General features: G+C 38.5%; 2 protein-coding genes across 4 annotated transcripts in view; one reads left to right on the top strand and one right to left on the bottom strand.

The window, feature by feature from the left end:
* Utx (Utx histone demethylase) overlaps positions 1-5,632 on the bottom strand; it is a 563,056-nt gene extending 557,424 nt beyond the window's left edge. For 2 of the 3 annotated variants that reach the window (XM_071680560.1, XM_071680542.1), the window contains exon 1: positions 5,424-5,631. In XM_071680560.1, the coding sequence (XP_071536661.1) occupies positions 5,424-5,497 (74 nt within the window). In that variant the 5' untranslated portion in view covers positions 5,498-5,631. Of the gene's footprint in view, positions 1-5,423 lie in introns of all 3 variants that reach the window. The other variant, XM_071680551.1, reaches the window with a different exon arrangement.
* Positions 5,633-6,236: 604 nt separating this feature from the next.
* The window catches only part of LOC139758799 (FUN14 domain-containing protein 1), a 38,887-nt gene continuing 30,031 nt past the window's right edge, over positions 6,237-15,092 (top strand). The window contains exons 1-4 of the mRNA XM_071680616.1: positions 6,237-6,335; positions 6,920-7,122; positions 8,803-8,905; positions 13,403-13,498. Coding sequence (XP_071536717.1) covers positions 6,959-7,122; positions 8,803-8,905; positions 13,403-13,498 — 363 coding nt within the window. The 5' untranslated portion in view covers positions 6,237-6,335; positions 6,920-6,958. The remainder of the gene's footprint in view (positions 6,336-6,919; positions 7,123-8,802; positions 8,906-13,402; positions 13,499-15,092) is intronic.

The following is a 15,092-nucleotide window of genomic DNA, read 5'->3' on the forward strand; positions in this document are numbered from 1 at the left end:
GAGGTGGTTTAATCGAATAAGTAATGAAAGAGTAAGAGATGTGTGGAAATAAAAAGAGTGTGGTTGAGATAGCAGAAGAGGGTGTGTTAAAATGGTTTGGAGATATGGAGAGAATGTGTGAGGAAAGATTGACAAAGAGGATATATGTCAGAGGTGGGAGAAACAAGAAGCAGGAGACCAAATTGGAGGTAAAAGGATGGAGTGAAAAAGATTTTGAAAGATCGAAGACTGAACATACATGAGGGTGAGAGGCATGCAAGGAATAGAGTGAGTTGGAATGATGTGGTATACCAGGGTCAACGTGCTGTCAGCGGACTGAACCTGGGCATGTGAAATGTCTGGGGCAAACCAAGGAAAGGTCTATGGGGGCTGGATATGGATTGAGAGCTATGGTTTCGGTGCATTACACATGACAGATAGAGACAGAGTGTGACTGAATGTGGCCAGTTTTGTCTGTTTTCCTGGCACTGCCTCGCTGAAGCAGGGGTAGCGATGCTGTTTCGTGTGGGACGGGGTAGTGCCAGGAATGGATGAAGGCAAGCAAGTATGAGAAATGTACATGTGTATATAAGTATATGTCAGTGTATGTGTATGTATATGTATGTTTATGTATGCATGCATATGTTGCTATTTATATGTATATGTGGACATATAGGCATTTATGCATATATATACGAGTATATGAGTGGATGGGCCATTCTTCATGTTTCCTGGCACTATTTCACTGATGCGGGAAATGGCGATCAAGTATAATAATAGAAAAAAAATACATACACATAAATATACATACATGCACATATTCATCCTTGTTCACTGTCGTCCACTCCAAATGCCACCCCGCCCCACATGAAACAGCATAAATGCACAAAAGAAAAGAAAAAAGAACGATATATACATTCTTTTCTTCTCCCCTACCCCTGGTTATTGCCCCTTGCAGCAGCGAGGTAGTGCCAGATAACAGATGAAGAAAGGCCACATCTGCTCACATCCATACTTGAGCTGTCATGTGTATTGCACTAAAACCAAAGCTCCCATAGACCTTTCCATGGTTTGCCCCGCATGCTTCACGTGCCCTGGTTCAGACCATTGACAGCACGTTGACCATAGTATACCGCATCGTTCCAATTCGCTCTATTATGTGCACACCTTTCATCCTCCTGCATGTTCAGGCCCAGGTCACTCAAGATCTTTTTCACTCCATCCTTCCATCTCCAATTTGGTCTCCCTTTTCTTGTTCACTACATTTCTGAAGCATACATCCTCTTTTTTAACTCCAGACTGATGTAGGTAAAGACAGTGGACTGTGAGAGATGGGTAATTATTAGTCCTTTTGCATTTGGCCATGAAAAGAAAGATCATGGGGAAGTGGTAACAGGAAGTGATGAAGTAAGATGGAGAGGGAGTAAGTATCATGAAAGACTACTGAATGTTTGATGATAGGGTGGCATATGAGGGGTGTTTAGATCAGGGTGGAATGCAAAGAGAGAGTCGTGGAGAATGGTCTGATGAAGAGAAAAGAGGTTGTGAAAGCCTTGTGTAAGATGAAATGTGGCAAGGCAGTTGGAGTGGATGGCATTGCAGATGAATGTCTTAAGAAAAGGGGTGACTGTGTTGCTGACTGGATAGATGGGATTTTCAACATACATCCACCCCACACTTTACGGGGGGGTTATGTTGTGCAAAAGCTTTGCATAAAGAGAAACTACATATAACAAACCAATAAACATGCTGAAGAAACAAGTTTTGGCACACTTTCTCCCACACATCTGCATGATAGCAAATTTCAACTGCATTAAAAGACGGACTGGTAGAAGTAGGTTCCTCACAGAAAAGCTAATTTGCATGTAGTGATTCTGGTAAAGCAAGGAGTGGGTATATGTATGGATCATGGTGAAGTGCCCTAAGATTGGCAGAATGTTTGTATGGTGACAATGTACAAAAACAAAGGGAAAAAAGGTGGGTGGCCACAGTAAAAAGGTATAAATTTGCTGAGTGTACCTGGTAAGTTGTATGGGAGTGCAGTAACTTCAAGGGTGAAGAATACAGAGCATGAGATTGGGGAAAAACAATGTGGTTTCAGAAGTGACAAGGGGAAGTGTGTAACAGATGTTGCTTTAAAGAATGGGTAAGAAATACATAGAAAAACAGAATTTGCTTGAGGCATTTATGGATTTGGAGAAAGCATGACAGGAATGATAGAGATGCCTTGTGGGTGGAAAATCTTAATATATGGTACAGGAGGAAAGCTGCTAGAAGCTATGGAAAGTTTTAATTGTGGGTGTAAGGCACCTGTGTTAATAGGAAGTGAGGAGAGTGAGTAGTTCCAAATGAAGGCTGGTCTATGGCAAGGGTATGTGATGTAACCAAGGCTGTTTAATATGTGTACGGATGGTGTAGAGAGGAAGATAAATGCACGAGTCTTGGAGAAACGGCAAGTGTGCAGTCTGTAGGGGATGAGGAGGCCTATGGAGCATGTCACTTGTTCTTTGCTGATGATAAAGCACTGGAGGCAGACTTGAGAGACAAACTGCAAAAGTTGAAGACTGAGTTTGGAAGAGGGTGAAAGATGGATGCTGAAAGTAAAAGTGAAAAAGAAAAACACAGTTGTTAGGTTTAGGTGGGTAGAGGGACATGTTAGCTGGGTGGGAGTTTGAATGGAGAAAATTTAGAGGAAGTGAAGTGCTTTAGACAACTGGTATTGGAAATGGCAGCAAATGGAGCCACAAGAGCAGAAATGAGTTATAGAATGGTTGAGGGGGGGAAACGTTCTGGGAGCACTAAAAAGTGTGGGAAAGAGAGGTCTTTCTTGGGGATGGTGAGAAATGGGTATGTTTGAAGGTATGGTAACCCCAACAATACTGTGTGGATGTGAGGCACAGGCTATAGATGAGGATGTGCAGTGGAGTGTGGATGTGTTGGAAATGAAATGCTTGAGGACAATAAAAAGCATGAGATAGCAGGATAGAGAAAGAAATAAAAGGGCAAGAAAGATGTGGTAATAAAAAGAGTGCGGTTGACAGAGCTGGTGTGATGAAATTGTTTAGACATATGGAGAGAATGAATGAAAAATTGAAAAAGAGGATATAAGAGTCAGAAGTGAAAAAGATTTTGAAAGATCAGGGTCCAAGCATGCAGGATGGTGAAACGTATGCATAAGATGGAGAGAACGGGAATGATGTGGTATACAGGGGTCAATGTGCTGTCAATGGACAGAACCAGGGTATGTAAAGTAGCCAGGGGAAATGACAGGATGGTTCTGCGGGGCCTGGTTGTAGATAGGGAGCTGTGGTTTTGGTGCAGTGCACATAATATCTAAAGAATTGATGTGAATGAATGCAGCCTTTCTTTGTCTGTTCCTGACTCTACCTCATAAACATGGGAAAAGATGAGTAAGTATAAAATATACATAATATATATTGCGCTACCTCGCAAATGCGGGAGACAGCGACAAAGCAAAATAAATATATATATATATATATATATATATATATATATATATATATATATATATATATATATTGACGGAGTAATAAGAGTGAAAAAAATATGTAACACCCTGAATCATACTCAAAACTTTTAACATGCTTTTCCCAAATACAGCACAATACAAATACCACCCTGAGTGGTATGCTAACAGACAGGCTGTTCAGTCATTAACATAGACTGTCAAATATCTAAAACTAATAACTCCACCAGCCAAACTCCATAAATGTTAATATCAATTCATCAAAGCCTTTTAGAGAAAGCAGCTATCTTTCAGGGTCGATGATAACATTAAAAGTAAATAATACCTCAATGTATATACATACTAGGTGTCTTAACAATAAATTAACTAAACAACAATACAATCAGAGACCACAAAAAAATTTCTGTTAAATTTTTCAAGATGAATCTACTGTGTATTTCTCAGAAAGTCCTTATATGATCAAAAAAACTGTAATAAATGCATCAAAGGAGACAGTGTTTAATTGCAGGCTGTTTCATATTTCAAGACAGTATACTGGAGCAAGAGAAGAATGTACACAAGTGTATAAGATGGAGGCATGTAAGGGCAGGGATAAATGGAGACTCTTTTGCTGTGACCATCCCCTTGATGGAAGTTCCCCGAGGATACGGGCTTCAAAGACAAAGACAGACAGATAGATAGATAGAAAACAATTTACTTTCCATTATCTTACCAATCATAGTACAGATACAAAGACATTATACTTCCTTTGATCCATCTTTGCATCTTAGGTTTTGATTCTCTTTCAAAAAATGTCCAACAATATCTAAGAAATCATTCTCTACAAATATAATAGAATTATACAGTCCTTACTTTTAGTTTATATATGTTCCCATTGTGAGGATAAAAATGTACAAAAATATATGTGTAAAGAGCTCTGCATAATGACCCCAGCAATAATTGTGTAATGCTGTAAATAAACACGTTAAATTGGTTTTCGTGATCTATTCACAAGATTCCTCATTCAGCAGGAACTTGATCAATAACCAAATCAGGAAACTGCAACACTATCCTAATCACCTGTCACCTTACCATGAAAACTATCATTATAACTACTATCTAGTGCAACACTAAGCAATTCCACAAGGGATCAATATAACTCCATTGTAAGTGCGTGGAGAATGCTCCGGTATCTGCATTTTCAATATATGTTGGAGAACATGAGATTCTTCCTCAAGATATCTCATGATAGTTTTCAAGTGACCAAAGAGACTGCATTTCCATTCATCTTTAGGTAAAAAAAAATGTAATCCAAAGCCACCCATAACCTTCCCATAACGTCCCCTTCCACATCAATCTCTGGCTTCCATATCCTCTGAAAAATTGCATTTGGCTGAAGAGCAGGAATTTGTGGTTCTCCAAATCCTCCCTCTTCCTCCATAGACTTTCATTTAGAAACACTTTTAAATCTCACCAATGACTAGTATTATTCATAATTCACCCAAGAAACACCAAGTTACAACGGGGATCAAGCGGAAATTTGAAAAAAAATCAAAGAAGGCCAGAATTAAAGAGGTGGATCTACCGAGTCCCGGGGGAAGAAAAAAAAAAATGGTCCAACTCACTATCTTCCATGACAGTATCTAGACCAAAATACCTTTGTGAGTCTGTTACTACAGGCATTATTTTCTTAAACTAGTGGTCTGGTGTCTTGATGAGAGGTAGAGGTAAAGACGTTATTAATCAAGGAAGTCCCCTCGTCTGACACTCCAGACCGGCGAGGAGGGAGGCTCTTGACAAGAACTCAATACACTCCTTCCCTACACCCACACCCACACCTCATACAACACACAGCCTGCAAAGACGTCTCCCAGGACACACAGGTCCTAGGGGGGAGGGAATGCCGAGAGGAGGAGGGAAGGAAGGGGAAAGAGAGAAGGTTATTCCCAGAGACGGCTTGTTTGGTGGTCTCCCTCACCTGTCAAGATCCGAGAGAACTTGCAACTCTTGAGGTGTCAAGTTTATTTCCTCCGTCGTCTCCGTTACCTCCATTTTCGTCACTGTTTAAACACTCACACTGATTCCATATACACACCAAGCACTCACTGTAAAGGTAAATCACTCATATTCACTGGTAACTCTATACGGAGAGCACATCGGATGTACACTGCACCAGAACAACTTTACAAGTACACGCTGAGCGTGCTCTGCAGGAACCTCAGGCTCGTCTCCCACCCTCGGGTTCTACTTACTCATTTATTCCAGCTTTATTTCCACCGATAATCAGACTATGGAGTAACCATCTGTTATTATTCTACGCCAGTGTCCATTTCCCTAACTCAGATAGTATAAAAATATGTATATACCTCTCTATTCTTAGCAATTATAATGATAGCTTGCGGTATGGCAACTTTTTTCACATGATTTTTTTATAAACTTTGAGCAAGATCTTCAACTGGTATCATTGTATGATCCAGCATTATTGGCTGTAGATAATGAAGTTTACAGTGCTTTACTAATCAAGACCAAGGCGTCCTGAAAATAAAGGGAAGAGAAGCATTTAGTGCAAGAGTCTTGTCTCATTTCCCACTCTCCCTTCGCATGTGTTTTGACCTTCCCAGGAGTTCACAATCTCACTTCCCTGCACATACAACACAAGCTTTGAAAAGGAAGATGCAGAGTTTTTAAATTTATCTAAGCAAATACCTATATCTAAGTATATTTGATTACTCTTTACGAATAAAGTTTACGAACCTGATTTTTCATTCTCTATTTCAATGGATCATTTGTGCTGTGTGTTAATTGAAATTATTATTGGAACATCTAAGTCATTCTCAGCTAAGCCATCAGCTGGTTGACACTACAAGAGACTCTGAGGGGTTGTAGTCGAGTCAGTATGAATTGTATTTAAACAAAACGTGAAACTTGTTAGATGTATTAGTTAGTTTACAGTGAATTATTTGCCCATTGTTAGGAATATGTCTGTATGTTACGAATTGTGCTCTGTAAGTGGGTATGTTTAGTTCATAATATGGGTTGTGGTGATTTGAAGGCTGATGGAAAAAAAAAAATAGTTCATATCACACACAGAAATTAAGATGAATTTGCTCTTTAAGGACGTAATATTGTAGTATAATGTTGCCAGTGGTCTTGTCAGGATTGGTGAACGGTCTTTACGTCCATTGCAAATGTCAACAAACACCACTAGACTGGGGGGGACCTGAACAGTCGGGGAAAAATCTTTATGACAATTATGACGAGACTAGATGGCAAGGGCTTATAAACTTAGTGAAGGTAAGGGCAAATGAGGTTTGACAAGAGCTGTAGCCAAACATTCTGTCAACCACCTCCCCCCCCAAAAAGCCACCTAATCAATGGAAGGTGTGGTCGAGTTTTGTACAGCCAATCCTAGCCTGCCTTGGTTTAAGATTCTGGTATTTTTTACACCTAATATATATCCTTTAATTATTTCAGACACAGCATCAGTATTATTACATCTGATTAACACCTGCCATGGGAGGTATTAGCCAGAGGAGACCAGCGGAAGAAGAAGAGTTTGAGGTTCTTGATGTTAGAGGGACAGCACGTAACGGGATGTCTTGGATCCAGAAGTTTGTGCAAGATTTGACCCATGCACCTGTGACCAAGCAGGTGGCCATTGGTGGAGTCTCAGGATGGTAACTTGTACATCTTCTGCTTTATGGTGACGTTCAGTTTATTCATTTTACGGTTTTCTCTCTCCGTCTGATTATAACTCATAGTAGGAGATAAGCTAGTTCGGTTCATGATTTTTGGAAGAGCACTTGCATCTATTAGGTGTTTCTGTAGTAGTAAGTCACTTGCATGTATTAAGGTTTCTGTAGTAGTAAGTTACTTGATTGCATTAGGGTTTCTGTGGTAGTTAGTCTGCTGTGTGAGGAGGGTGGTTCGGGTATAAGTAAACTTGCCACAAGTTGATTTACTTGGTGGTATATTATTGGACTAAAGTTGCCATCAGCAGTTTTAATCTCCTAGAAAGGTATTACAACTGGGAATTGGATCAACACATGTTGCTTGTCGGATATCAAAATATACACATTTCATGAAAGTATCATGAATTTCTCTACAGAGATTTTGGTGACTGACATTATTTATCTGCCTTTGATATGATCATGACTTTCTAGCTGTTCTTCAGACAATTCGTATTAGGCAAAGTACTTTTTCTTCATTAACTTATTAACATGGAATGGTTTATCAAGAAGAGTAAGCAAAAGCAATGCTATAAATATTTTCAAAGACAACAAAAATATTGCTTCAGGTTTACAAATGACTATCTGCACATTTGTACTTATAAAGTTTCTAGGTATATCTCCTCTATTCCTTATCCTTTATATTTGCTAAATCATTCTCAAAAGGACCCAGTTGGCTGATGCTGTTTGCTTTCCCTTGTAAGAAGCAGCACCCCAGAGCACATATGAAATCAATACTCCACTCTGGGGGAGCATTAGGCCTATGTAATCATGGAATAAATGCAAAGAAGATAAAGACTGCACCATAGATAGTGCATCCGCTAGTTATGACACTCATGCCTTTTTCCAGAAATATTGGTCTACCAGGGTGGACCATTAGCAGCCCATGGTCACTTTACAGTCGCTCATGAAATGGAAAAAATTTGATTGTGGCATGGAAAACTGGATACTCAAAACTTGATGAAGTGGCTGGTAAAAATGGTATACATTAGTCTAAATATGTACACTAGGAACCATGGTTGGCAAAACCACGGTATGCTACTTAAGGGACCTTCGTGCATATTTTTTCTCATAAGTAAAGAAAAACCTAAAAGGTAGTATTAGTTGATCTGGGTTGGTGGCCAATGCATAATAATTGTTTTTCACACAATTTTTCCTTGTGTGATTTCACATTACACACATTTCTTTCCAGGTGTTACTTTGTTTAAACTAAGAATATTACTCATGTATTTTTTTGTATATATTGATGCAGAATTTATTCATATGCACAAATAATTTTCTGATCATGTAAGCAGTAATGCTAATAATTTCCCTTTCATCAAAAATATAAGCAGTAACTCTACAGTAATTGTTGATCCTATAACTTAGCTGTCTATCTGTGATGTGTATTGCACATGACAGCTATGGATTGGATGCGAGTGAATGTGTCCTTCCTTTATTTGTTTCTTGCACTGCCTCACTAATGCAGGAAATGACAAATGAGTATAAATAAAATCTTATTTGATTAGTTGATGTTTTATTTGGGGAGAGTGAATGTAAGCTAGTGTAATGTACTTCTTTTACGATGAGTTAATGGGGAGGTTGAAATATAATAACAGAAAAGCGTATTATTTCTCAATTTCTTTCCAGGGTTGTAGGTTATTTGTCCATGAAAGTGGGCAAAGTTGCTGCAACAGTTGTTGGTGGTAGCCTTATCATCATGCAGCTGGCAGCTCATAAAGGATATATAAAGGTATTATCTGTTTATCTATGTGTGTATGCATTTCTAAGTCAGCACAATAGAAAAGTCCTGCTTAGGTTTGCCCTGTACTAGTCACATGTTAACATACCCAAGTGAAACTTGCTAAACAGGTGTAAACGCTTTAGTTAAGTTTCAGCACACCAGTTGAATATGATCACAGTATATGTGCAATACCATGCTCTCTTGTCTTTCATTCTTTCTTACATAGTTGGTCTTCATTAAGAAAAGAACTGTGGTCCTCATTGTGACCTAGAATGACCCTTTGAAATGTGAAGCAATTGCTGACAAGTTGTAACTAGCTACTGGGGTCATCTTTGGTCAACTTGGTCTAATAACATTTAATCTTTCATATGTTACCTTTCTGATTTTAATCCCATGGCTTCCAAGTTACTGATATGAATAAACAGGACATGAGACATGGAAATGAAATGTACTTTAGAATGGTGTAAACAGAATGGCTGTTTGGAGAGCTAAGATTCAGGTAGATATCATGACAATAATTACTTTTTGGTCAAATATCAGCACATGTTAGGAAGAGAAGATTCACCAAGGCTGCTCTGCATTACTTTGTTAACTTCATCTGCAGAATGGAGGATGACCCAAAAATTGACTTCATCTGTAGAATGGAGGATAACCCAAAAAGGTTTTTGCCATATTGCTTCTTTAAGTAGAAGCATTAGATACCATGAAGTATAGCATTCCTCTAAGCAAGTTTGAATTCTTTGATAGCTGCAAGACACCACATAAGTAGAATTAACTACAGTATAAACCAAAAACAACTAGACATTGGGACATTGCCACATGGGACACTGTTAAAAAAGCTGGATTTTCAGGCAGGGTAAAGGGGAAAATTTCTATGGTGGATAGAAAATTATCTTACTGAAAGACAACAGACAACACATGTCAGAGGAGCCTTCTTGAAGTAGGTTGGGGTTTCCACTAATGTACATAATGGCTTGGTCTTTGGATCAAGATATATTCTCTTTCTTTCCTCCTGCAGGACTCCAGTTGTCTTCCTTTACTCTGTTACATTCTGCCTCTGTGTTGTGTAATTTCTGTACCACTCTTTCATGATGCATTGTTTCCAATTGACCAGAGCACTTCAAGGTACTTCTCTTAACTCACATTGTGACACCTCACTTCCTGTCTCTTCATCTCACTGACACCCCTGATATCTGCACTTCACACTATCACCATCCCACAAACACTGCACAGTAAGCTTATAACTCATTTCAACAGCTTGAATCCAAAATGATCAAAATCAGAATGCCGGACAGTCTTTGGCTGCCCAAAGTTTAGTCATATTGTGGTATGACAGAATCATCATTGTCCCTCACCTGTAAATAGTTGGCATCTGTTGTATATAACAGTTGGTTTCCATGTTCAGACTAGTTTCTCATTGTTCAGTTGTTTAGAAATTTTATTACAGTGCTACTTGTATTCTTTGCATTTTATTGAGTGTTACACCCTGATATATAAATTTGATTTTCATATACACAATCCAGATTAAAGATAGCATCCATTCTCTGCAATCGACAGACTTAAAAGATCAGCTTTTTGCAACCGTGTTCAGTCCGAGTAGCAGGACCCTGGCAGGAGAAATCTATGTACTTAATTAGTCAGGACTACTCAGCAGCTGTCTTTTACTGGTCGCCCAAGCTTAGTTCTCAGAAGCATATTAATATTCATTATTTCCCAAGATGTAGTCAACATAAGGCATAAATGCCAGCTGAATGCTAAAAAACTGCCATTGACAATGGACTTTTTGGTAAGCAGGTTTTAAAATCATAATTAAGAAAGATTAAACATGTAATGTTGGCAGGACTTATTGTTTACATACACTGAATTCCCAGCTTATTACATTTTAGAATGGAATATGAAATCAGGTCTTGTGTTGCTACAGTCTGCTGGAGTTGATTGATTAAAAATTGTTATAGAACTGCAGCCACATTATCACTTAACCATGGCTCATGTTTTGTCTCATAAAAACCAGCTAGTAGGTACAGGCTCATGAAGAAATGTCTCATACTTGGTCTGTCCCATTACTTTAAAATTCTGCTAGTCAGGCAGAATTTGTGTTGTGTCCAGCATATGCAGCTGAATGAGGTGTGCCATCATCTTTAAATGGGAGTGCAAGACTTGAGGATTGATTATTTTTCAGTGGAGAAGAAACACTCATGACATAAACTGCAATTCTGTATGATTTGCTGATCAACTGAGAAATAGCTTTCTTTGCTATGTCATTAGTTAACTGTTTAGGTTACATGGTAAATTTTGATCTGAATAGGGAAGCAGTATATGAAATATCTTTTTTCTTCAATATTATCCTTATTGATACTGGTAATTTGCTTGAAAAGTTGATTCTCACCGTAATTCTTTCCCTCAGTGTCCCATCCATCAACCTGTCTGCATCTATCTCCTGCTACTCTGCTTCCATTTTGTAAGGGGTGCAATAATCATGCGGCCTCTGATCTGCATTTGGCTTAAGTGAACACTCTTCCATGTAACTTTTCTTGTACCCTCAGCCAGAATATTAAAAATCTTATTTGCCACCTTCTCATATGCCCTGTGCTGTGCTAACTCATATCAGTAAAATGGCTTCATTCATGTAGGTTTCTTGAAATTTTTCTCTATATATCTTCTTAACATTCATTCTTTACTCTGTTTATGATCCTGACTCCTGCGATACTACACATGATATCTAAATTTGCTGCTACCATTTTCCACCTGCCTGTACCTAGACAAGTTTAGGTTTCATATCCATACTCAAGGGTTGGGATAGATACTCTACATTGATTGCTTTTCTTTACTTTTCATGCTTAACTACTTTCTATTTAATGAAGCTCTGTGCAACTTCATCTTTTCTCCTGTGTGTATCTATTCTCTCAGCCTTACCTTTACTATTGCCAACTTCATCAGTCATAATTCACATAAAATGCGATTGTGTAGGAACTTTTACTTCTTGTCCTTCATTATGATATCGTGGAATAACTGTTACAAGTTTTATGTTTGTTAAGAGGTGTTAGTTAATCTTATGTTACTGTGTTAAGTTCAGAAGGAGGTTAACTCTACCTGCTAGATGCATGCCTGATGAGATTTGTATATCTTCCTTCTCCACCTCAGTGTTATTTTGTTATTATTGAAATATGAACATATAGTCATGACACCATGATACATTTAAGGAAAACCAACTTTAAGGCAAATAGTATATTCTCTCATGACAGAATATGTAGGGAGTAGATGGTAGACAGTCAATGACTAGGGAGGTATATTACCAGTACTACTTGCCTGAGTGTTGGGAGGGTTAGTAGCACTTCAGTAGCTGTCAAGTTGCACTCTTCTGACCCAGACATCTGTCTTTTCTTTCTGCCTCACCCACATGTAACTCCAGATTTTCTTGTGGTGAGCACTATGTGCTGGCCCTGCCTTTTAGCACAATGGTAGGAGCAACAGACAAAATTAGTAGGTAGGAGCATTATGTAGAAACATTAGGTAGCAGTAGTAGGTAGGAACAGTAGGCTGGAGCATTAGGTAGTTGTAGTCAGTAGGTAGGAGCCTCTGCAAACACTGCGCTAGACTTGCCCTCTGCCAGTTGCCTGTTAAGGGTGAGGCACTAAAGGCTAAGCAGCTGCATTGGAGTTTGCTAGTAATGGAGACTCTGTTGCCATGCCCACCCCCTTTAGGGAGTTTCAGAATGGAACAAGCATCAGAAATATAAATAGAAAGAATGTCTGCCTCATTAAGACTTCCACTCTTTTTTTTCTCCTTCCTCCTTTTTCAGATCCATGATGATGTGTGAGGTTTACCCATTTTGCAGAAGCTTAGATGGCATTTGTTCAAAGTGGGGTTATTTGAACTTGTAAGCTGGATAACTGCATGTGTTTGTGTGTAAATAATCCAATGAAATTTTTCTTGTTTGTGGTACTCCATTAAAGATTTCCTTTTTGTTGTTGTTGCTTACACGGTACAAGCAACTGAAACTGCCTGCTTGTACATCCCACATGATCCACAGGTGAAAGATGTTGGTAATCCGAGTTTTGCTTCAGTAACCTCAGTCTCACAAAAGAAGACCAGAGATTTAGGTGAAATTCTCTTGACTGGTTGCTTTCTTGTCACCCTGAATGTAGGATAAAAGCATTATTGTCTTTCTTCTGCACTGAAGACTAATTGCTTCCTCCTTTGCATCTTTAAAGGCACTGTAGGATTGTTTGTTCTTCTACATTAAAAAAGAGTATCTTGCGTATGGTATGTTGTCATTATACATAAAGCTTTACATATATACCGGTGATATCTAATTTCCCAGTTTCTGTATTGTTCTCTAACTGGTTTGTCTAACACATGAGCCATGTGATAAAGATAATGGGGTCACTAATATTCTGATATGTAAGGGGAAAGTACAAGGATAATCCCCCAGTTATGTCATAGATCAGAGTTTGTGTCATAGATATAATACGGGTACAGCTTGGTATCCTTTTCACTTTTTCGTAGGTGGATTGGAATCGAGTGAATCGAGATCTTGAGAAGAATGCCAAGAAGCTTAAGCGGGAAGTGGAGTCATCTGTGAATGCTGGAGCTACAGACGAGGTTTGTTTTTTATTAAGATTTGTGTCATTAGTATATGGTTTAGTTTACTCCAGTTTTTTAAGGTTTATTTTCATGTGGTTTCAGATAAAGGAGAAAGCATGAAAGTAAAGTTGTGCATGCTCTGTTGTAAGGAAATTTAGCATCTTTTCTATTTTATTACCTGCCTATCATTACGTCATTCCCAGTTCCTTAGAATGGATCAGGTACATGCAGCCTCTGAAAAATGCATACACATGCTCAACCCATGCCCGGTGTGTCAGAGTGAGACACTGACTTCCCCACTTGTAAAGTGCTTCTTATTTTATCACTTTACACCATATACACGAGATACTTAAGTTGTACCCAATCCCTAGTCATTCCTCTAGCATCTTCATCAGATTATTTTTCCATAAACATTTGCCATTTCCCACATTATAATTAGTTCTTTCATGTTTATATCAATCTCATCAGCAGTCTGCCTCTTTGCTTCGTACCTTTAACACTACTATTAAGACATTGTCCATCCCCCAATATATTTACAAAGACAATTCATGGCTAAAATTTATCATGGATAAAGCACATGACACTCTCAGGGTGAAATTATCATTCATATGGTTACTGAGACTTGTATTTCTAATGGTGTGAACACTAGCAACCCACTTCAGTGTCTCTCAGGCTATCTTTATAGATTGATGTTCTTTCTTTCCTCTTCTGGGCTTCCACTTCATTTTGGGAATTTCCCTTTTGGTTGCTGTATTTCTTCCATCTCTGCTTCAAGATAGTTGGCTCATACCTTTCTAAGGAGGAGAATATACCCGAATTTTTGCTTGAAAGCAAGAAAATGTTGGTACACTCAAAATTTCTAGATGTACTGATCACTCAGAATGCAAAATCAAGTGGCTGCATTCTGCAGCACCTCATTAGTGCATTGCCTCATTCAGATCAAGACCATAGGGACCCAAAATATGTGCTTAGAATATAGTTCAGGAACCTTGCCAGTTCGAAGCCCAAATGTCAGCAGATGGTAATCAAGGCCAAAGAAGAGACGACAAAGTAGCGAAATGTAAGTGAGACATTGCTTGTAGAAATGTATGGGGAGGCAAAGAAGGTTTTTTTTTTTTTTTTTTTGCAGATAATGTATTGAATGCTTTACATTCTGCTTGACCACATCATCCAAACAAGGTTTCATCCTTGTGCCTTGCTTTTGACTCCTTCACAGACAAGCCTTTCTCATAAAACCAATCTTTCTAACTTTTCTTCTAATTCTAACTTTAATACACAATTTATCCATCTCTGCTGTTTTAATTTTTACCTGTTCTGACCAGAAAGCACTTGGGTTTTTATAACCAAACGACATACTCATGCAAGCTCCTTGTAAACATCAGAGCTTTTAATGTATTTCCAACTCCTCTCCTTTGCATGACTACTTTCAAATTTGGCTTTGTCACTACCATCCTTACTAGATTTTATTCCCAAATATTTAGATTCACCCACAGCCTCCTTTTCTTTGCCATGGAAACTGATCTTACAGTTTGATCTACTATCCCATTCAAAATCTAGCACCTTACTTTTTCAGCATCCTTCTCCTTCATTCTTTTGATTTTTTCCCCTGTTG

This window comes from Panulirus ornatus, chromosome 2 (genome assembly GCF_036320965.1).
Source record: "Panulirus ornatus isolate Po-2019 chromosome 2, ASM3632096v1, whole genome shotgun sequence".
NCBI classification, from domain to species: domain Eukaryota; kingdom Metazoa; phylum Arthropoda; class Malacostraca; order Decapoda; family Palinuridae; genus Panulirus; species Panulirus ornatus.